General features: G+C 48.1%; 1 protein-coding gene and 1 long non-coding RNA gene across 6 annotated transcripts; one reads left to right on the forward strand and one right to left on the reverse strand.

The window, feature by feature from the left end:
- Window positions 1-103: 103 nt before the first annotated feature.
- LOC130524983 (transcription factor SOX-13-like) lies at window positions 104-23,001 on the reverse strand. 5 transcript variants are annotated; one of them, XM_057031605.1, is made up of 14 exons: window positions 22,672-22,999; window positions 9,539-9,755; window positions 9,356-9,458; window positions 8,365-8,451; window positions 7,418-7,590; window positions 7,260-7,328; window positions 7,056-7,167; window positions 5,896-5,972; window positions 5,370-5,535; window positions 5,043-5,173; window positions 3,610-3,715; window positions 3,320-3,490; window positions 2,645-2,861; window positions 104-2,226 (listed from the first exon to the last, which is right to left on the reverse strand). In XM_057031605.1, the coding sequence occupies exons 2-14, from the start codon at window positions 9,752-9,754 to the stop codon at window positions 1,929-1,931; spliced, it is 1,926 nt and encodes a 641-aa protein (XP_056887585.1). In that variant the 5' UTR covers window position 9,755; window positions 22,672-22,999; the 3' UTR covers window positions 104-1,928. The 5 variants fall into 5 exon arrangements, with proteins under 5 accessions (XP_056887585.1, XP_056887583.1, XP_056887586.1 ...); XM_057031603.1 differs by having other exon boundaries at window positions 7,056-7,170; window positions 22,672-22,997; XM_057031606.1 differs by having other exon boundaries at window positions 9,356-9,455; window positions 22,672-22,996.
- On the forward strand, window positions 5,430-6,393 carry LOC130524990 (uncharacterized). The gene is made up of 2 exons (XR_008950301.1): window positions 5,430-5,566; window positions 5,730-6,393. It is a non-coding gene; the product is annotated as an uncharacterized LOC130524990 (long non-coding RNA).
- Window positions 23,002-23,650: the final 649 nt, after the last annotated feature.

Here is a 23,650-nt window from a genome sequence, read left to right on the forward strand (position 1 = left end):
ATGTCTTTGTTCATGGCTGGAATTTACTCATAGATAGGGCCCTCTGATGAATAAAAGATGACTTTCTTGTTTGAGAAGAAATGGGAAATGGGTTGAAAATAAATGAAACTTTTAACACAAGCAATTTATTTGTTTTGGGAACAAAAAAACCCACAAAACTCTGAAAACATAGAGAAACATACACCTTTAAATTACACAGGCTCTTATAAACAAAATAAAGTCTCTTTTATATTTACATCAGCAGGGGTGATGACAGGTAACTCAGCAAGTCTGCACCACATTGGAAACATGACTACGGCCCCCACGGTGATTGTATCAGCCAAACCCAAAGTTCCAAATGATTTTCCAGCTATTTTATCATCCAGCAGTCATAAAGGAAAGGTTTGTCAGTGAGAGTGTTGAGAACTAGGATGCTAAAAATGGCCCGAGCTCAGGAGAAGCGCTCGGCACCGTTCTGTCTGGTTCCAGGTCCAGAGAGTCGCCATTAAAGGAGTTATGAGATCTAAAGCAACGTTAACATTGATGACTTCCAAATCTGCAGCCTGTTTATCAGTAGGGGTGAGTCTCCCAACCGATCCCCACCTCATCTCTACTGAAAAGGTTTTAAACTGCGCAGACGGACTCCTGCATGATCGTCACAACAGCAGTTCCTGTTTGATTTTGGTGGAACGAGTTAATTCAGTACCGTGGAGAATTTGGGGAAAGATTTGTCTCTAAAATAGTGGGGCTGTTTCGGGGCGGGGGGCATCTCTGTTCTCCTGAAATGGTCCAGTGGGTAATTCAATGCTAATATTCAACTCTTGCACTGTCAGCAGTGGCTCTCCGGCAGCAGAGAGCCACGCCACGAGTACAACATGACGATAAACAGCTACTGCTCCCACATGTGCTCACGGGCTGATGTGATCCACAAACCGGGGAGGAGGCGCGAGCACGGGAGCATGAAAGATGAGGTAAGACGACAGTTAACAAACGTGGAAAATCTCCAGCTCTGGTGCAGTTTCAGGGATCCTGAAATCACCTGAAATCATTGTAGAAGAAAATGAGAATTCCTGAAACAACCCGACATTGCCGTTTTACATTAAAGATTTTTTTTTTTTATGGATGTTCTCTGCAGGGGGCTGCAATAGCAAATAAAACAAAAACACTGGATATACACACGGCAAGCAGAGGCTGAACAACAGAGTTAACACTCGAGCAAACAAAGTAAAGGCAAATATGCCATTCTGAGGTAAACAAAGCTCTGGAGGTGGTTCTGGAGGCCACAGCAGGTTCAGCCTGACTCAACTGGACTGACTGATTCAGTGATTGGAGCGATGGTTTTGAATCTCCACCAAATGATAGAGAAGCAAAAGAATACCCTTTTCCTTCGGTGGGAAGGATTCTAAATGCGTTTGTGTCTTCAGAGCACACTCTTCACTCAATGAATGAATGAATGAACACCAAATTCACTTAACCTGCCTCTTCTGAGGCTCGACCTCTCTTCTTGAGATCTTTTTGCAGTAATTCCACAAAACTACTCTGGACTTTAAGCGCTTGCAAAATCTAAAAGAACCTCTTCCTTTCGCACTGGCCGTCCAGCAGGGGGAAGCACTGATCTAACGTGCAGCTCCGTCAGAAGGAAGTCCGACTCAAAGGTAACATAAGAAAAAAAAAACGAGACACACTTGAAACAAGAAAACTTACTGCATCCCAACATCTGGATCCTAAAAATAAAAACAACAAAACAGGTGCTGACATGTCTGTAAAGGGAAACCAGTAAGATAAGCGCTTCAACTGTGTGTACATGTTAAACTTCAAGGGACAAATGTGAGCACATCGTCCCCCCCCCTTCAGAGACAGCTTCCTCACAGAGACAGGACCTCAGGTCCCCCAGTTACTTCCCTCCCCAGCACACAGGTTTCCTCCCCTCTCAATCCCTCCCCTCGCATTCAGTCTGTGAGGAGCACCAGTTCGCCCTCGCTCCTCTCTCCACCATCACTCTCCTCCTCCTCGCTGTATGGCACACGCTCCCTGTCCCTGTCCCTGTCCCTGTCCCTGTCCCTGGGCAGAGACGCAGACGTGGTCTGGCCCTCCGCTCGATGTGACGGGGCCGGAACCTGTGGCAGATAATGCTCCAGTAAGGCCGGGTGGAAGGGGACGGCTGCCACCGAGACCGAGCTGCAGCCGCCGCCGCCTGGAAACTGGCCGTCGCTGTTGGAGTAATGGAGTGGTGGCGGTTCCGTTTGACTGGGAGGACAAATGTGGGACATGGACACATGAGACATTTCAGTTTGAGCTCCATTTATCACTTCTGCTGCGTGATCCTGAAGCACCGGAATAAACTGATGGTATTTTCAAAGTGACTCCATGTCCAATATTCATTCCTATTCCTACTGATATCCGGTTCTGCGGACCAGTAAGGGACCAATTCCTGCTACTGGGATTAGGCTTGCATCCATGACACAGATCTGTTTGCTTTTATATCTTAGCAAAGTCTTGTTTCTAAATTATTGTCAAAGAAACACTTGATTATATTTATAACAAATCAAACAGTGAGACTGAAATGGTTTAACTGGACTAGCAAGACGACGGTAGAGAGGAACTGGACCTATCTCAAGGCCATGTTTACAGGATGTGTACGTTCTATGTGTGTGTTGGTGCGCACCTGTGTGTGTAGGTCGCTCTCTGCTCCTGCCGCCGGCTCTTCATCATGGCCTTGTACTCGCCCACTCTCAGCCTTCGTCCCTCCACAATGCAGGTCCGTTTGGGTCGGGGTTTGTATTTGTAGTCAGGGTAGCGCTCCAGGTGCTGCCTGCTCAGCCTGGCCTGTTCCTCATAGTAGGGCTGCTTCTCCTGGTTGGACATGCCCTTCCACCTGGAGCCTGAGGGCCACGCCGGGAAGATGGAGCCACAGCAGAAGTGTTCGTTAGAATACACACATTTTCAATTTAGCAAATTTTCAACAACATAAAAAAAAATCTGGAACTAGGAAGTGATATATTGGCTTTGTATCAGTTCAACACTGATGCGCAAGGATGCAGATGTTTGTTATGATGATCGTTTAGACCGGGCGTCTTTTTCCATAAATATGTTGTTCATAGATGATTTATTCTGGATATATTAGACTAAGAATGAACTGTATGTGAGTAAAGTTCTCAACAAAAGACCTGAGGGTGAGTCTTTGGTTCTTAGGTCCTGAGACAAACATGGTGTGTGTGTGTGTGTGTGTGTGTGTGTGTGTGTGTGTGTGTGTGTGTGTGTGTGTAGCAGGTGGCTGTGCGTGCCCTCCCATGTGCCAAGCTATGTCTCAGAATAGTGACAGAGTGAAACCCATCCCTACCCAGGATCTTGCTGATGGAGGAGTTGTGCATGTCAGGGAAAGCCTGCAGGATCCTCCTGCGCTCATCCTTGGCCCATACCATGAAGGCGTTCATGGGTCTCTTTATGTGGCCTGAGGAGGGGGAGGGCCGGGGCCCGCTGTAGCTGCCTGGGCCAGAAGCAGGAACGGTGCCTATACACGAGAGACACGGTCACTAGCACCTGATACATGTGGAGGTTAAAGAAAAGTCTACAATGTTGCAAAAACTGAAAAAAAAAGATGAAAATGAGTGTTCATGGGGCCACGGTTACCCTCGGAGTCACTGCTGATGTGGTCCTCTGTGGACTGCAGGTCACGTCTGTCTTCAGCCCGCACAGAGTGGGAGATCCTCTCGCTGCGTGGAGGCTCTTTGTAGTCCTGCATAAAAACAGAGGAGGGATCCGGTAAGTTCGGACATCCAGTCCACCTTCATGCTGGAGCACAAAGGGAGACTTTGAACACGGAGCAGAGCTTAAATGGTGACCGACAGTATTCAAGGCCCACGTTCAAGGCACGCGTGTGCACCACGGGCGCTATTTAAGGTAAAGAAAGTGCACGCTCATCCCATCAGCTGCCATTTAAATGCTGAGCTATAAATGCAAAGAAAGGATATTACAACGCTGCGTGGGGCACAGAAGGGTGTTTATTGTTTGAAGGCGGGAAGGTGAAGGAGAAAAGGCAGAGACGGGAATGTAGCCGCACAGTCGTGTCACCAAAATAGGGCAGAGCTGTGCTAACGCAGCGGCAGAGGTGAGACAGTGAAAGATAATGGGAGCGAGCCACAGACTACAGTATTTCAGCGGACAAAGAGGGAGCGAGCAGGTGGTTCGGTCAATGCCGCACACAGACCTTTGTGCTATTGTGAGGCTGCGACAGCTGTTGCTCCAGGACCAAGCTGGGAGCAAAGCTTCACACACCTCAAAGGATCCAAAACCAGCACAGGAGGTGGAAAAATAAGCTTTTATTGACGCCGAAACGTCTGACTGCAGAATTTGCGAGGGTGACCTCAGACCTTTGGCTCAGACCGGCGCGGTTGCACTGGAGCGTAAAGCAGCTGGAATGAGGCTCAGCACCTCTCTGGAATTGTAGCTGTGCTCCTCAAGGCTGAAGCCTGCGAGGAAGCAAGTCTTCACACAGCCAGTGAAGTCTAGTTCATAACAAACATAGTGGTTAGTCGGCTATGGGAAGGGATCTGCCAAAGCCCCCAGAAGGAGCTGGCCATAGATCCCGATTCAGCGCTGGGAAAGGCTGCAGTGAGGGAAAGGTTGTAATGAAACCCTTCAAATTCTTTGTAGAACAGGTAGAATACTATGAAAGGTAGGTTGTAAAAGGCTTTAGAATGAGGTTCTACCTGTATGGACACGGGACAAAAATAACACTCGGAGTACCGCTGAAAACAAGAGCGGTACAAAAGGACCTTTTATGGTTCTAAGCAACGCTGTCGCCAGTGCAGCAGAGGAAAAAGCTGGGACGGAAAGGCTGACATGAATTCATTTCAATGCTGTTTTCCAAATCAAACCTCCGTCCTCACTAAAACCACAAAAATACAGTGTATACAATGGACAAAAGCGTTACTGATGATTACACTTTGCATCACATTTTGCATTCAAATGTTTCTGTTGTGGGACTAAAAGGGATGATTATGTAACCGGGAGGATATCGGCGCAGGTCAGTAAAGGGCAGCGTGCTCTGAACGCTAGCTCACCATCTTTCCACCTCCGTCTCTGTCCCTTTCTCTCTCCCGTTCCCTCTCTCTCCCCCCAGTACCGTGGCTCCGCAGGAGCAGCTTGGCATCGTGAATGGCCTGGGTGACCACATCACCGTCTCCAAGGTAACCTGGAGACAAAAACCACAGGAAGATTGAAAGAAAATGAGGACCAAATGATAAGAGAATGACAGAGCAATGGACCACGTCCCTTCAACACACATCATTAATGTCATGAGCAATTCATTTTAATGGATTCTGGATGGGATTAAACATTTTGGATCGAATAAATCGGAATCCTTCAGTCTGACTGTCAGCAGGACCCACCGAGGGCAGTCCGTGGCGGGCTGTGGGACACCTCTCTATGAAGCTCTCTTGACCTGTAGGCTCCTTGTAGGGCCAGAGAACCCATCTCCAGACTTTGTGGACTTTGTGCCTTCGTCAGCTCCATCCCCTTTGGCTTAGAGGTCAGATTCAAGGGCTGACTGGCTTCCTAAAAACACAGTGATAACAGACGAGCAAGGGTGAGGCCATGTAAACACACATTCTGGCTTAACAGAGGACAAGGGCGTGCGTCTATTCCAGTTATGCAGAGAGGCTTGGCAAGCCCGTGCACATCTGCCACACCTTAGTAGTGTTTGACTCTTTTGTCTTCTTGTCATTCTCTCTTTTCTTTTGTTTAATCAGGTTGTTTCCCCACGTCAGCTCAGCAGAAAAAAAGAGCGACGCATTACTCTTAGCAGACAAAAGGAGACGCACACACCTACTGCGGACCACACACCCTGATCATTAAAAAGCTTGGACTTGGACCTCGGCTGTTTGTGTTGCACATTCAAGCGAACAAAAGAAGAACCTGTCGGAAGGTGCTGCTGGTCCTCTTGACGGTGGTGGGGTGAGGGTTCTGCAGCAGCTGCATGGAGTAGTCCACGGCTGGGAGAGGTGGAAAAGGGAGACGCGGAGTGAATTACCACCAGTCTGAACACTAGAAAACGTACAGTCTGTGACAGCAACATCCCATAAAGATAAACTCTTGGCTGTCTGAGGAGCTTTCCCATTGTGGTTTCCATTGTTCCTCTATCCCAGAGTAGCATTAGCATCCATCACAGTGAGCACGGATGAGTCCAATAAGCGCAATCAGACCGACGGGAGACTCAACCGAAACGAACCGCAACAAGAACGTTCCTCGGATATTTTCAAAGAAAAGTTAACTGCAAACTTTTATCCGACCTCTTTCACAAGGCTGAACAGTCTTACACATTTTTTCAGCATTCATCTGCTAAAACATTTTGAAGCACTCGCACAGCTTGAAATATTTCATGAAATAAAGAACGCAAGTGAATGGTTATCCTTACAGGCCGCCCACGACGTTTCAAAGAGTGGCCTTGTGTCTTTTAGGTTTGAAAAGCAGAGAACACAAGGTGACCTGCGAGCACGGCACAGACTTGTGAAAGCATGGTTGAACAAGGCTGCAGCTTTCTAAGCTGTACCCTCTGATGCATGTTAACTGTGCAAACACCCAAAGTCCATGAAAGCTTCCATCAACTCTACTGTTCAAGTCTGCATTTGTGTCTTTGTATTTGCTGAAAACCAGGCATTGAATTGAAGGGTAGAGGCATTTAAAAATGGGCAAGAGGCTGAATTGATTACCTTCTTTTTGTCCCTAAACGGACAGAGCTATTGCCTGATTGGAAGGGTGATTATAGGCTTGAATACGCTTTTAAATGACTGAAATCAGACTGAATTCAGAGGCCCAGGGCATTTTTCATTGACCTGCTGGGGTCATATATGCACCAACACATGAGGGATCCAATAGGATGAGACTCAGCTTGTCACCTACAGTCCAGTCAGGAGACGTTTGTCTCAGCCAGAGTGATTATTGGGCCCATGGTCACATCTTTTACTGGTCTTTTACAGATGATCAAGTGAAGTTCAAGGCCCCCAGAGTTCAAGGGTCATTACAAAGGGTGTCCGTGTTTTCACTCTCGTGTGCTGTGGCTCTCTCAGTGTTTTCACCTGGTTTGCACGGGATTGGCTGCAGTGGCAACGTCATCTGTGGTTCAGAGGTTACTGGGAGGGCTTGAGCGTTGGGGTGGAAAGCAGGGATCATCACGTAGGGCATGTTCACCTGCTGAGACGAGACAGGATAAAAACATCTTAGGCAGGACTTGTGGCGCGTCTGAGGCAGCCGCCTCCAAGAGGGTCGTGGTGGAGGCTGACCTGGATCTGCTGCTGAAGCATGTTGATCTTGTGCTGCTGCTGTATCAACTGCTGCTGCTGTTTGGCAATCTGAGACACACAAGACACATCTTCACATGCTGGTATTTGTGTATTTGTGTTATTTGCTCAGTCAGAGTTGGCGGAGGTGTGAGGGGTACCTGCTCCTGCTGCTGCCGGGCCAGCTCCATCTGCTGCTGCTGCTTCTCCAGCAGCAGCGCAGCCATGTTGCGCTGCTCTGAGTGGGCTCCTAGCAGCTGCTCCCTCAGACCGCTCAGCTGGTTGATCATCATCACCAACTGCAGCTCTTTCTCAGCCAGAGACTCTGGGGTACCTGAAGGTCAGGGACCAAAAACAGTCTGAGCATCCAGCAGAGCCGCGATGAGGGTCGTGACGCCTGTTATTGCACACGACAACGTTCTAATATGCTTTCACATGAAAATAATCTCCTGCAGCTGCATGACCCATGGATGCCATGTTTCAACCAGGGATGCTGAAATTTGCACGTTCAGCCTGATTAATTAAAATGTTTATCTCCGTTAAGTTATTAGCAGTGCAGCCACAGTTCCACTCGCTGGACTGGAACACCGATGCAACCCGATCAAGGTGGTCGGCTCCAAGCGACATATCGGCGCCCTCTTTGGGAGGGTTGAGATCAGAAAATGCAAAACACAGTCGACCAACTTTAGGGCGTTTTCACGCTCTGCAGAGGGGATTGATGGATTTCTGGTTAGTAGCTACCAGGTCAACACGGAGCAAATATTAGTCATGGATTCATCCAAAGCACATCAGCCGCGCCCCGCCCGTTTTATAGTTTAATGGTAAGTGTTTATCAATTGTCATGGGTCCATTTGCCTTATAATGAGACACAATTAATAATGAAGATGCATTTATGGTGATTAAATGACAACAAAACAGCGATTCATCTGACTGCAGCATTTAACTCTAACGACCTACAGTTCAGTACATCTGGAACGGTTCTGAATCGATCAGTTTGCCACTCTGAAGTGAAATTCTCTCGACGTCTAATGAAGCAGGCGAGACAGCTGTAACACTCAGGAGTGTTTCAGAGGTGCGGAATGTAAACTGATGGCGTGCAGAAGCTGACCTTTCAGTTGTCCGGCAACCACCGTGCTTTTATCCAGAAGTTTCTCCTTCCAGTCTGCATTCAGCAACTTCTCAATAGTGGGAATGACTGTCAAAAGCAAACAACAGGTACTTAGCAGAACTGTGCTGCTGTGCACTCAGTGGCACCAAACAACATTTGCTGCAAATAAAATCCATCAGACTGAGCTACATTCTCAGAAGCTCCTCTGCTTCCCTAATGGCCTTGATTGAGGAAGACGTCCGAGGTGTCGGGGGGCAAAGGTTGTTTGTGTGTCTGGGAGAAGTTCTGAGTGTTTGAGTGGATCAATATTTGGACAGCGAACAATCCAAGGTCAGATTTTTAGAGAGAACCTGAGAAAAAAAAATTACAGAGAAGAATAGAAGCTGGTGAACGAGCCCAGGGGGAGTCTCAGGAGCAGCATTTTAGCCTGCCTGCGAGGACGCAAACAGAAAAGAGACAAGGAAAAAAACACCCTGGCTCCTCGGGACCAGTGCCACTTCTAGGTATTGATTTTCGGCAGACTGCAGAGTTTTGCACCGATCAGCAGCAAAATTCACTGCACAACACACTCTGACATCATCCAGTGCAGAAGAGTGGGCTCCACACACGGGTCGACGGGAAAGAAAACCTTCAAGTTCCCAGTATCTCCTACCCAAAGAGCCTGTTCCGAAGTATTAAACATGCACCGAGCGCTCGTGTTTGATCAGATAAGCACAGTCGAGATGAATGAGTCGCGAACAGATGCATTTGTACCCCACTGCGGCGTGACCTCATAGACTCGTGACGTATGACGAGAACGAGGAAGAACAACCGTGCAAGAGTCTCTCAGGAAGCCCTGCCACACCGAAACGGAAAATATTTACACCTTCTTCCGGTGCCACTTGTTGCTCTTTGGAGCCATGTTTCTTAAAAATTAGCCTCAGTCTTTAGGCATTTTTAATGATTTTTCCAGGACTGGGACAATAAGGCCATCATGAGTGCTGCCACAAACCTTCCTTGAAGTTAGCTTGTCCTTCTGCTCGACTTATGGAGAGCTCCTTCTGTCCCGAGGGGCTCTGCCTGTGGGGCAGCTCTTTACCTGGCGATCCATCCTGCTGAGACAAAGACAAGCTCTCAAACAACAATAAGAGTTTTTCCCAGTTCGGACCGCCTCTCTCACCACGCGGCATCTTACCGAAGGGGAGCAGGAGAGAGGCGGCGTCAACTGGCGGACCTCCAGCGGGTGACTCCCTGGCCAGTCACGTGAGGGAGACGTCTTGATGGTGTCCATGCTGGTCATGAGTCCTCCTCCTCTGCAAGGCTCTTCGTGCTCTATTTTGACTCCAACGCCTGCCATGCTGACATCTCCTCCAGAGACGAGGAGAAGTGCTGAAGGGCTCGGCTCAACCATTCTGTTGAAAGACAAACACCAGATGAAAATGAGTGTCTTTTGGGCGTGGTGAGGTTTGGGAACTCGTCACGCTCATTGCTAGATGATATCAGAGACAAAGAAAAGGAGCAACAACAACGTGTGAAGATAATGTCTGATAAAACTTTAAAGCTTGCTGATGAACTGATACAACAGACCGGTTCTATCCTCTTTTAAGGTCAGATACAGCTGGGGATGTCACGATAATGTGTTCATACACTTAAATAATGGAATGTTCCCATCCAGCTCGACAGGTCTTATGTGTACATTTAATTTCTAGATCACGAAATCAGTCTGGTTGCCGTAAAAGGTGGATCAAATCAGAAGTTGTTGTTAATCTTGTTTATAGCCAGACAAAGAAAACAGGTAAGTAGAACAGGCACACTACCTCACGTCATAAGTTCTAATAAACTCCTCTTGTTGTCAATCAGAATTGTTTCAGTATTCTTAGAATCAATGTTGCACCCCCATCATTAAAAGCCATCACTTCCTGCAGAGCAGTATCAACTAAAACATTCCAGGAGAAAGAGGAATTTTCATTACAACAATGCGATGAAGCAGAAGAGAGGCATTTCCTGGAAGGGAACAATGCACAGGTGACAGTAAAAGGTGATAAACCGAGTTATCAAAACATGAGTCTGGGTGTGTGTTATGTCCCCAGTCGAGGCCTCACCTAGACTTAACACGCGTGCCCCCACCTGAGCCTCATCACCGTCACACACACCCACACTCACAACATCCCCGGGGAAGAAGAAAGCCGGCATTAGGAGCGTGACCTCCTCCTATATGACCCCAGGACCACAGCAGTGTGGCAGTGAATGGTGGGAGACAAATGAATGGAGAGACAGGTGGAGCAACAGAGGCTGAGCATGGGCTGCGCTCCAGCTCTGCAGCGGGACCAAAGAAAAACACAGCAGACAGCAGAACAAAACAAACAGAACACACAAGGGCAGAAAGTGCACATATATATTAAGAGGCAGAAAAAAGCCATTGTTAGAGCCAAGGAACAAAGGAAGTTCCAACAATGGGGGTGAGGCTGACAAAAGCCACCGGCCGCAGGAAACGGGCCGGATAACAATGCCAGCGGAATGTGCCGACCAACTCGGGAACACAGAAAAAAAGCGGCGCGCCACCGTTGTGCAGAAAGGACGGCGAAGCTTAGACACCCCCCACCTGACCTTCCCCAACTCATGCATCCTGCAGTTCTGAAGAAAGCCACCTGTCTACCGTGGTCCAGGACCCTGAACATCAGTGAGCTCGGAGTGTGTTTGAGGGAAATTCCCCAAAGCCGCCTTCAGATTTTCTGCCTGTGAGATCTTTAAAGGATCAGATGAACGTTATCATGGTGACACTCAGTCCAAGCTGAGAACAAAGTCGTCCTCCATCTGTGACGCTCAGACAACATCCCGCTGCCACCGTCAAACACTGTTACATTTGAGCACAAATCCATCTGTAGACTGGTACACAAACGTGCACAAACGTGCACAAACGTGCACAAACGTGCACAAACGTGCGTGTGCATTCTGCATCCTGCACAAGGTTGAGTTTTCAGAAGAGAACTCGCTCAAATAGCACATTAAATCCAGCCGGGAGCCAAACCTGCAGCACTCGGCTCAATCGATACCACCTGGTTTATGACTGTTCACATAATTACGGGTGTGTGCGCGCGTGTGTGTGTGTGTGTGTGTGTGTGTGTGTGTGTGGTGGGGGAGACAGAGACAATGATAAAGCTATGTAGGGACCAGCAAACATGTCAGAGGAAAGAAATAAAGCTCATCAAGGACGATCGTGACATTTTATATTTTTATTTAAGAGAGAAATTTCACAACTTAGGATGGGAACAATACAAACTTACCCTTTGACCCCTGCTTTGTCTGTCGTCTTGTCCCACCCAATGAGTTATTCCTGGGTCACAACCCCTTCTGTGCTGAACTGCCACAGGTGTCTTTCACACACTTGTGTGTGTGTGTGTGTGTGTGTGTGTGTGTGTGTGTGTGTGTGTGTGTGTGCCACCGCAAAGGTATGCAGAGAATCTGTCACTAACAGCCAGTGTACTGGTATGTACAGTACACACACACACACACACGCACAGTGTGTCTTCTACACAAAAGGGCTTTTAAAAACAATGCTCACAGTGTCTTACTAATAGAAACCCGGCTTGTAATCACACCACTCACATCTACTTAAATGCAAAATTGGCCTATATGCAACAGTGTGTGCGCGCGTGTGGCCTGCATTAGTTGCATAGCGCTGCCTTTGTTGAAGGGTATCGGATTGAGGCCTGGTCCTCCCGAGCCCCTGCAGGGTTGTTCAGGTTTTATAGGCGCACGCCACAAGTTGCTTTGAAATCACAATAAAACAGACGTGGAAGCAGCTGCTGGAAGCAGCAGGGTGGGAACGTTTACGACCAGGGGACAAACCCGTGGCTGGGAGGAAAGGAACTGGTAACTGGTCTGGTAACAGGAGGGTTCAAATCCCATGGGCTGGGGTGCCCTTGAGCAAGGCACCCTTTTCCCCACTGCTCCTGCCTGGCCTCGATATTATCGGCCCACATTGGCCTTAAAATGTTTCTATCTTAATGACACAAGTTTTCAACAACATGCGTGTTTTATACATCGAACTCTTCGGCTGCTTCCACCGAGACGTCAAAAGATGAGATGTGATGTATAGTTTTAGAGCTATTTGGGTCTGTTTGCACAACTCTAGCCATTATTGGCAATATTCATGCGCGGCGTTAACAAACACTTAAACCAACCGGAGGTTTGGACCAGGAATCTGTGTTGAGTGGGATCTCTGAAAGGTGCCGCTGGTTTCTGCCGCTGTCTTCAGCTCTTCTGATCATTTGAGCTCCACTTGACTTCGCTGTGTTCAAAACATCAAGCACCTCACGCGGCCCCCAAACACCAGCCGTGATTTTAGCCGGTCAGATGTTGGTCCATCAGGTTACCGGAGCTGCTCTCACGCTCCACCAACGCAGCTTTTACATTTCCAATTGTTGCTGCAACGTCTCTAAACACAGTCCGAAATAAAGTCCACATAATTACGGAGCGGCTTGTTTAATGGCGCGCTGTTACAGGGGCATGTTTGTCCTGGCCCCCCCACCGACCTCCTGATGGTGGGGGGGGGGGGGGTAATGGAGCATGACAGAGACAGACACCCCAGACACACATCGGCTACCCTCCTGTGAGCGCCGACAGCGTTTGAACGTTACAATTCTCGTGACACAGAATCACTTCACACAAAACCTTCAGTTAGCAAACAAGTTTTAACATGTCAACCCCCCCCCCCCTCCCCCGAGGGGACTGTCAGTGAAGAACCCTTCTGTTGTTTCCCAGTGCTGTTCTTTTGTTCCTTTATTTTCTTATTCTCTCACTCTCTTTCTTCTCCCTTTGACAGGAGCCTTGGGGGAGTTTATAATCCGTTTCCCTGTCTGACCGACGCCACAGGCGGAATAGCAGAGCACACAGAGATGGCGTGCAAGACGCCGTTGAAGACATTTAAAGGTTTGCGTATTGATAAATGATGACTGCAGTCACTTTGAGGGGTGGCTGTTCCCTGAAGGGGGGCATCCAAACCTGAAAATCACATCGGTCAATGAGCAGAGCTCAAACCCACTCCTCTCCTGAACGAGAACGCCTGCACTGATGCGCTCTGACTGCATTTTGTGAGCCTAAACGATGCATTTCTGGTCCTGTTCAGACGGGTGTGAAGCGCATCAACAAATGTTTGGGAAATGTTTCACAGCTCGCACTATTTACTTGGGGATGATAAGATGATGTAGCGATCAGTGCCAGCGACTGCCTGCAAGGCTTGGCTGAGGGCCCGCGGGTAAAAACATCATAAGGACACACCGCACCTCAATAAAAGCGCACACACCCACCCACACACACACACGCAATCCCAACCCACACATACTTTGTATACATTTCCTTCTACTAAAGATGTTCTTTATTATCTTTATATTATCTAACTTGCCTTGTTTTCCTTAACCTGCATTTCACCCTTTGCATAAAAATGTCTAAAACGTGTCGCTTTTGTTCATTAAGCAGGTTATAAATAATTGGGGGAATATGCAAAGTTAAAAAAATGCTCAAGATAAAGGACATTTAGAATATTCCTGACCCTCTGCTGCCCTGGTGAATGGAGAGATTTCTCCTTTCTGCACACAAGCCATGGAGACGGGCTCGCTCCCTCGTCATTAACGCCCCACTTCAGTTACCTCTGACACCCCCCCCCACCCCACTCTGGAGGGGGGAAGCACAAAGAACCTCTTCAAATACCACAGCGCAGCAGCCTGATTTGCATAATCAGCACGTTGTTGCAGGTAACCGTTGCTGCAGCTCTGACGGGCCCGACGGAAACATCGAAACCGGTGCGATTTCATTCCGAACAGACCGGATTTGTTTTCGACGACGGTTTCCAGGACATCCAGGCTCCTCTGTTGCTGCTATTTGAAACGTGGAGCTGGGAGGAAGAATGAAAGATTGAACTAATGCAACTTCCCCCTGACATACGGGACATGTGTTTTTGAGAACCTCTTCTACACCTCCAGCTCCACCTCCATCACTCCTTCAGCTTCAGTGAGGCTGGTGGTGGTCAGCAGAACAAGCAGGTGTTGACCACCGTCTGGTCCTGCTGCACCGTTCTGAGGAACGCTGGTTCTCCGTGGCGGGTTGTCGGCCTGTAAAGAGGAACCTGTCGCTTCCTCTTCCAGCGTCCAGCTTATCTCGTCAGAGTCGTAGCTAAAGCATCATCCACAGGTAAACACAGCAGATGCACCAGGCTCATCTGTGGGTTCCTCCTTTGTGATGCTTCGGGATCATTTTGGTGCTTTCCGTTGTGCTGTTGTCAGAGTTTCAGCCACAGAATGAGATGGTTTACAGAGCGGAGCAGTTATTGACCTGTCAGGATCAGCACTCAGAACGATAATGAGCACGATCACACCGACACGTCACTGTCAGACACGAGGAGCAGCGCCGTCTTTCACAGCGGGGACGCCTCTCAGAGTCAGTAAATTAATGATGCTCTGCTCTGGGTCTCGCGGCTGACAGACGAGCGCAGCAACAATCGAACGTGGCCGACCGAGATGCAAATTTCCCGGCTTCATTTCCGTTGCATTCGTCAGCAAAGTTAGTGGTGAATGAAAGAAATGTATGGGGGAGGTTTCCTAAGCTCCAGTTCAGGACGACTCGTCTCTTGTGTGGCACTGGTCCCAGTAAGGTCAGCATTTTCTAAATGATCCCTCAATAGGTAACGAGACACACACACACACACACACACACACACACACACACACACACACACACACACACACACACACACACACACACACACACACATCTCTGAAACAAAGCTGCCTCACACTGGACTCATTAGGGAATGAGCTCTCTTGACTGGAGACAAAAGCTGTGCCCTCTTCTCTTTTCCTTCCCCTCTCTTCCTCTGTTCTCTTGGCCTTTTGATGTCAAGGGTGCTGGACCACTAATGCAGAGTCCCAACAATACGCTCATCGAGATCACATATTCAGTTTCCTCATTTTTGTCTTTCTTTTATTGTCTTATTTTATCTCTCTCACTGAGACAGTGCGTGTGTGTGTGTGTGTGTGTGTGTGTGTGGTGTGTGTGTGTGTGAGAGAGAGACACACACACAGAGAGGGAACCGAGGAACCAGCCTGTTACCACCGCAGCCTTTCTGATGATGAAGATATGGTGTGATGGAAAATTGACTCCGTATAAAAATTCGGAGGGAAAATTCATCACTGATGAATCTACAAAACTTCTCTGCATTCACGTGTTCTCCTCTTTCAGGTTCTGGAGGTTTAATAAAGCTCTCAAAGCACATGACGGCGGCTCGGATCTCAAAACGCTCTTCTTGATCCTCAGAAGAGAAAGAAGATGTTCGGCTGCGTAGGGCCAGACGCTAAACTTGGACTGATGTCTGGTTCAAACAGGAGGAGAAGGGAGGAAAGTGAAAGCTACCGGAGGATCGGCCATGGCGACGTATGCGACTACATTCTGTCCAACGAGATCGTCTCGTTTTTATTCGAGCACCCATCCGTGACCAGGAGGCTCTCAGAGAAAGCCACTTTGGTCTGCTGCCATATCAGACCAGGGCCACCTAAATAATCCAGATCAAATTAATTCCCAAGCTACAGCTTTTAACGCCGATATGACGGGAAATGGGAAATATCGATGGAGCGCAGCTTCAAAACGAAGTGTTTCTGGAGGTGGGAATCCCTCACAGTTAAAGGAGAAGCTCATCAGAAGCTCACACAGGTGGAGGCGTCAGCATGAAAACACCCAACGCTGCTTTGACCATTCATTTTTAAACCCGTGTTTCTCTGCAAGGACAATTCCTGTCAGAGACAAACGGGACGCTGACCTGTAACAATACCAGGGGAGTTTACGGGGGTCTAGGCTGAGGTTTCTATCTTACATCAGGCAAGTTTTTTTGTAAGTGTTACGTATGAACAGTAATTATACATCTCCCTGCCATTCTAGCCCCCCCACCCACCCCAAGCATTCGCCGTTTCTCTAAATAAGAAGTAAAAATAGACTGATGACACAACAGCGCCCTTCACAAAAAGACTGAAGAGGGAGGAAAGAGGGAGACCAGAACTCCGGCTTTATTCACTGATGCTTTATTCTTCCGCCATTTAGAAGCGCAGGTTAAAAGGCAGCCATTTCTCTTTTTCATCTCCCTCTTTCTCGTTCTCTCTCCCTCTGAAACAGGTCGTCCATTGTGGCAGCTAGCAAAAGGCTACTGTGGCATTTATAGGAGAGGAGGGGGAAGAAGGGGGGAGGAGTACAGGGAAGACAAAACACGGTACCAATAAAGAGATAGAACAAGAGGAAGGGAAGAAAGGATGTGTATGAAAGCCATGTTTTTTCTTCATCCTCCAAACCCCCCCACTGCTCTCCACCCCTGCCCCTTCAGGCTAGCTCAGACAAAGGAGGCCCTACTCTCACAATGTACCCGCTCTTTTAGCCCAGCACACTTTATATCCTCACTCCATTCACGGCGGCTTCTTGAGAGCAACCACGTGTGCACAGCATATGTGTGTGCGTGCGTGCAAGAATGCATGTGTGTTTTATGGAGTTTGTAATGGTGGCGGGGGTCTATGTTTGCCCAGGGTCTTATAGGAGTGGGGGCCATGGCTCTGAAATGTTACTATGGAAACGTCTTTGAGCAGTAAGGAGCACAACAGGTGATTCTGCAGAGGTCCTTCTCATCTGAACGTTGAGACACAGCGGGGGGCCTTAATGTGTCTTTCCCTCAAGTATGGCTGCTTATGCTACAAAACAACTTAGCCCCACGAGTCCTAACCAGCTCCAATAAACAGGAGATCATGTCTGAAGTTCAACTATGGGATCCATAAAGACTCGCAGGCCCACAGATTTAACTGGACTATGGTGGGAAATCTCTGTTTTTGTAGCCCGTTAGCAGGAGAAACAACAGAGGCAAGAAAGAAAAGGAGTGAAAGACAGTGAAATACTGTAGAATCCACCTGGATCTTCTCAACCGAGAGCTCACCAAAGGGGAAAAACCCAGATGCGGAACAAGGTGCTCCGACCAAGAGCCGACATGAAGAGTAACCAGACTTTATTTGTGAAACTCAAACTCATTTTTGCAAAGCCAAAATGAAGAAAATGACTGATCTGTCTCCTTTCGGGGGCCACCTAAAGCTGCGAGGGGCTGCTTTTGAAACGGGCTCGTGTAATAATCCTGGTTCCTCTTCAGCATAATTGAGTCAAAGCTGGATGAGCCGAAGCAGATAAACCAGCCTGGTGGAGCGTAACCCGGCACAGCTGCTGACACCAAAATCCACACCTAAAACTAGCATTAGAGATTTCTTCTACACAGTAGAACATGATGCTGCATGAAGCGAATGTTTCCACCCGGTTTAGAGGAGGTTGAGGGTTTAGATCGGCACCCTGGAGATACTTAAGGGCCAGAAGCTACAGAAGATCAAGTCAAAGGTGCCCTGAAGAATTTGACCTTTTTCACCTGTTCGGAGGAGCAAAGACAAATCTGAGCGGTTGGAGACGCGACCGCTGCTGTGAAATGAACGAACCTTTATGGATGAACGTTTGCTGCGAGGTGCTGATCCAGCAAACATGCGGTCGCTCTTATTTGCACCTGAATAACGTGCGCAGGAACGTGCATTTCAAACCGCTACGGTTCGTTTTAAATCCACAACCCCACAACGACAACAGCGCCGTGTTGGAGTCTGAGGACAGCTATGAGGACGGGAAACAGGCAGGTGGTTTGAGTCCTGCGCAGAACTCAGGCATCAAAGGTTTTTGGTTCAATTCTCAAAATCGTACATAAATGAACAAGTGGACCGCTTACGGGGCAACCGCTCGCCAATCAAGCAGATGACCTCTGAGGACAAACAAATCACATTAAATCCTTTTGTGTAGCATAAAACACTTGATTTTTCCCACGTATTCGTCATGAGAAAAACACATTTTTATCAATCCTTTTAAACCTACACATCCTTTATGCTGCTTATTCAGGCTGCTTGTACACTAGAGGTCATTTCCATTACAAACTTTTTCTCCCGTGACACTTTCGTCTCAGACGCATAATTGACAGCATTTTACCGTGACAACCCCCCCCACGTGAACCTGCTCCTTCATGCCTCGTGTGGAGAACAATACGCTGCAGTTATGTGAGGATCATAATGGGAACAGCGAGACAAAACAAACCTGTGGGTATGGCACTCTGGCAAACACACGAAGCCACGCACCTCCACACAAAAGCTTCCACACAACTCCTTAAACACACCTCGAACCTGTGGGAGCGTGTTTTTAAACACTGAATGATGCTTAGAACAGAGAACCAGACAAGAGAGAGAAAAGTCTTATTTATATTTTGGATTAGTGTTCTAAAGCGATATGAGAAATGTAAGCTGCTGTTCAGGGACGCTTCCGCTCTTTCTTCTTAAACAAAAACTGGATTTGCAGCTGTCGTTATTAGCGCGCCGTGTCTGACGGTGTGGGCTTTACTTCTGCATTATTAGCACCTTATTATGAGCTTATGAGTGCACATTCAGAGCCCAGCTGGCAGAAGATGAACACACTTTGCAGCATGATGTGCTGAACAGAATCAGCGCCAATGACACAAAATATTCAAAATCCCTGTTTAACCTTCAGCTTCACAGAGCCCAGCTCCCATCTCGGTGAGAGCTGCACATTAGCACGCGCACGTAAACAACCGCACAAAAGGTGGCGATATAAAGAGGTAAAAAGTCTAAGAGGTATTTAACCTTGCAAGCAAGGAGGCAAACTAATCACAATCAACTTGTTTGTGCTTCTGCGAGAGCTTGCTGCGTCTAAAGGTGGAATCTTACCTTGAAATTGTGTGTCAAAGCTGACGGGGTGGTTTGTGTGAGTTTGTGTGCTGCTGCTGCTGCTGCTGCTGCTGCTGCTGCTGCTGCCTCTCGGTGTCTCTGACTGTGGCCCATCTTTGAAATAAGACTTTATCACCGCCCAGGAAGAGCGACCCCGTGCACACCTTCTCATCACATTATGCTGAATTGTTTGGGTTTTTTTTTTCTTCATTATTGAGACACATACTGGAATAAAAGCCACTCCATGGAGGGCGCTACGTGGCCGCAAAAGGTGAAGCGTGAAACGTCCTCCACGCCGGATGGTGCTGTGGTCGGACTACATTCTTGGATTATTCAAAACATAAAGTTTAATGCCACACGCAGCACTCAGCGCACTGAGGAGTTGGCAAAGAATCTGTGCAACAGCACGACAACCGCAGGCTGCAAAGTGGAATACTCGGGGCTCTAATTAACCGTTACGTCTCCTCATTTTCAGTCCACTTTCAGGTGCTTCGTGCACATTTTCCTTGAGCCTACAAGTGCGATCCCATTCTACTTAAGCAGCTGACGCAGGCATTGTTGCGCGGCCTACATCATCGCCAAGGGAAACGCAAGCTACATCAGTGTTTACATGTGGAATTATACTGTGCACTGGAGACTTGAACCGCCTGTCAAGGACGTGAAGACGTAAATTGCAATGCGAATAATTTCCAGCCAACAGGTCGGACAATAAGAGCCAGCTGTGAATAGAAACTTTAAGTACATACTCGTAATTAACTCCGAGTAAATTGCTGCAGCCCATCAAGGCTTGAAAAAACACCTATAAGTGCCAGTTATAGTCCAGTAACTACCGGAGAAGAGCGAAAAATTATTATGAGCTGCTGGCGAAGGATTCCTAAGTCTTGTGTTGTCTGGCAAGTAGTCAAAGGTTGTGTTGTTGTGAAAAGAAAACGTGTTTTATGACTGAAACTACATGACAGTTAAAAAGAGATAACACCTCACGGGGAATCAGTTCTACCTCCAAGTGGAGGTTTGGTCGATGGTGGTGATGCTCTTATTGCTCCTCTGCAGTGTTGATACCAGTCAAATGATGAACCCAACATCAAAACTGTTGCTAACTCAGTTGCTCCCTCTAAGACAGATCAATAGATCGGTTCTGATCCATTTGAGAGAAGACGCTGATGGGAAGAATTGGGCCTGGATAAATCCGTCACCTGTCATGTTTATCAGCCCAAGGACCCCCTTCAAGATTAGCTGCCCTGCTCACTCCTCCAGCGCAGACAATGCGGATCAAGGTTCTCATTTAAAAACATCCTCAGGTTTCCCAGAACCTCGCATTGTGCCGTGTGATTGGCTCGGCCTCACACTGCGATGAAGGACTACAGACACCCCATTCTTCTCCGCTGTGGTGCGTCTCTGTGGACTGCTGCTTCAATAGGATTCAGAGAACAATGTCCACAGGATATAGGAGGTCAGGAGGAGGAAAAAATAACAAAACCTTTGTCTGCTCCGCTGCCCTTGTGGATGCGTCCCATGTAGAGGACACACAAGCACGTAAAATACCCACATAAAAAAAAAACACAAAACAAAGAATAACAAGTATAATCTAAGCTACAAGCGGCATTAAACAGGCCTTCGCTCTCCTTTGCCCCCCCTCTCTCCATTCTCCTGTGACCCCTGGCCTTTCCTTCATCTTTGTTCCTATTTCTTTGTTCTTTCTTTCTTCCTTTGATGTTTGGGTCTCGGAGCGACTCATTCCTAAAGAGGATTTCATTCAACTAGCAGGTGGGGAAATTGGCTCAAACAGGCCCAAATTAAACATTTAAATCAAAATGGCCGTCTTCCTGTTTGTTTTAGACTGGAGGTGCCAGAGCCTTTTGTTTATCAGTCTACCACTTTTCATCCTCCTACTAAAAACCCCTCATCAAAGGGTTGTTTTTAGATTCAAGGGGGCACTACTGAGGCGTAGTGCCCCGCCCATGCGCAGGACTCCATCAGATGGAATTACATTAAACACAAGTTTAATATGTGGTACTGAGAGTTGTTCAAAATTACATTTCCAGGCAATTGCTCTCACCACTTTTCTAGTTTTTGCTAACTTGAGATTCCCATCTCGCCTCGTTGATGTGCACCAATTCTCAGCGGGATCGAATGTAATCCCCGAGAGGATTTCCATCAACGGCCAAGAGTGGAGAAAAGGCCAGAAAATAGGCCCAAAAATGACTATTCAATCCAAAATGGGTGACTTCCTATTGATTTGAGGGTTGCTGGGGTTACACCAACTCTTTCTGTAGGTCTTGGTGGAATTAACAATAAAAATAAAAACATTATAATTACAAAAGGGTCCTCACAAGGACCTTGTCCTTGCTCAGGACATCTGCAGGGGCAGAATATTTATGAGGCGCAGGCATCGATTTGTTATTCCAAACGATCAGCGGTGCTGTTCATGAAACATATTGAACAAATCACAGCAAACCTTGACAACTTCTGAAACGCACAGAGCAAGGTTGTGTTGCAGGCTGTCTGTCCACACCAGGCTACCGTAGAAACATGCTGGAGCAACATTTTTGCAGCCGTAGAGGAGAACCAATCTCAATACTCTAATCACGTTATGGCCAATGTGTCTGAATAATCCCATGAGGGGACTCGAACAGCTTTGGCTACTGTTAGCGCGACAGCAGAGAGAAGGTAGGAGTCGTCCTCCATGGACCCATTCACCTGAGGGAGTGGTGGCAGAGGTGAAGGTTGAAACGGCAAACCACTCCTAGTTTATTCAGTGTGTGTGTGTGTATGTGTGTGTGTGTGGAGAGAGAGAGAGGAGTGTTTGTAGTGGAACAGCTTGATGCACACATGCAGCTCTACAGAAAGAGACGGAGGTCAGAGACTCCTGAGAGTTTGAATGTAAAGTTGAGTGCACGTTGGGTTTCTGTCAATATAAAGAGGATCTAGCGGAAACGAGCCGTCATCTGATGCAGAAATGATGGCTCCTGGGGCTGGACGTGGGTGACCAGTGGGGCTGAGGCAGGAGAAAAGCCCCCGTCTGTCTGCTGACAGGCTACAGATTAGGCTTCCCGTGTGGTTCCAGTTTACAGTCTGCCTCTAAAAGTAAAACCACCTTCTCAGTTAATTCCTCAATTAACTGACATTTTCACAGAGCAGAGACCCTGAACTCTGCATCAGAGCTGCAGAACAGAGCTGATGACAGTATCTTCCTCAAGAGCTAGTTTAAAAAGAACAATCACATGATTCTGAAACCGAAATTAAAAAAACAATCATCGGACCCGAATAAGCTGAAATTGCTCCACTGCATCTGCCTGTCATCATCATCACCCTCCTCCTCACCATCAAACCTGATTATAGTGTGAGCCTGAAATTTCTGGCACATGCACACTGAAGATGTCACGGACTGCGCGTCAGATGAGGATGATGGTTCAGCGCCACCGCGAAACTTTACAACAATGTCCCAAAGTGAAGTTTTAGAAAGTTTCAAAAGCAAACGCGACGCTCCGCTGAGTTCTGACGCACGGGGAAAAGATCTTTCACACTTTGTAAAGTCTTCACTCACCAGTGAGACGAGAGAGAAAACTTCCGTACTCCCGCTCTTCCTCCCCGGCGGTAGTTCCTCACCGCATTCACGGCACCGCGCAGTGTTGCGGGACAGCGGCTGCCGCTCGGTCCGTGCGCAGGGGCCCCGGAGAGGCTCCGTCCGAGCTGCGGGGGGTCGCTGCCTGCGGTGGTGGCGCTGCCGGGGGACGGTGCTGTGGCGCGTAAAGGTGTCGGAGACGCAGAGCGCAGCCCTGCTCTGTCTCTGCCGGTCCCGGAGACTTTCTGCTCTGCTCTCCAGCACTCACCGTCCGCAGCGCCCTCCGGCTCACCTCCCACTTAAAGGGAGAGGGACTGATTTCCAGGTGGCGAACGCCTCTCCGCCACTGACGCCGCGTCATGTCAATAAAGCGGAGTCTGCTGGGTCCCAGCCATCGGCAGCCCGAGCCCAGCAGCCTAATTCTGGTTTCTGCTGCTTTCCTACATGCACACGCATGTCAGACATCCATTTTTTTTATTACTATTGATGTTATTTAGAAATACAATCATTTAAAATGTGTTGCTGATTTTCCAAACCAGTTTGTTCCCTGACATGAATGTGGGTAAACAGCAGATCTGTCCTGTCCCGTCTGCTGGTTCTGGGGTCCAGATGTAGGTTGGGTGTTGAACATGTGATATTATCTATCACAGGTCCAAGTGTTGTTATCGATCATCCCACCAAAGGGGAACAAGTGGGTCTAAATCATTTAACCCGATTAACTGGAACTGATTTTAGACGTTCAGCTTCCGGTTTGACTGAGCTGTGAGAAACTGGTGGTGAACTGCAGGTTGATCGGGTCTGTTGGGTCACCTGTTGGGTCACCTGTTGGGTCTCCTGTTGGGTCACCTGTTGTGTCTCCTGTTGGGTCTCCTGTTGGGTCTCCTGTTGGGTCTCCTGTCGGGTCTCCTGTCGGGTCACCTGTCGGGTCTCCTGTCGGGTCACCTGTTGGGTCTCCTGTCGG

This window comes from Takifugu flavidus, chromosome 4 (assembly GCF_003711565.1).
Source record: "Takifugu flavidus isolate HTHZ2018 chromosome 4, ASM371156v2, whole genome shotgun sequence".
Classification (NCBI taxonomy): domain Eukaryota; kingdom Metazoa; phylum Chordata; class Actinopteri; order Tetraodontiformes; family Tetraodontidae; genus Takifugu; species Takifugu flavidus.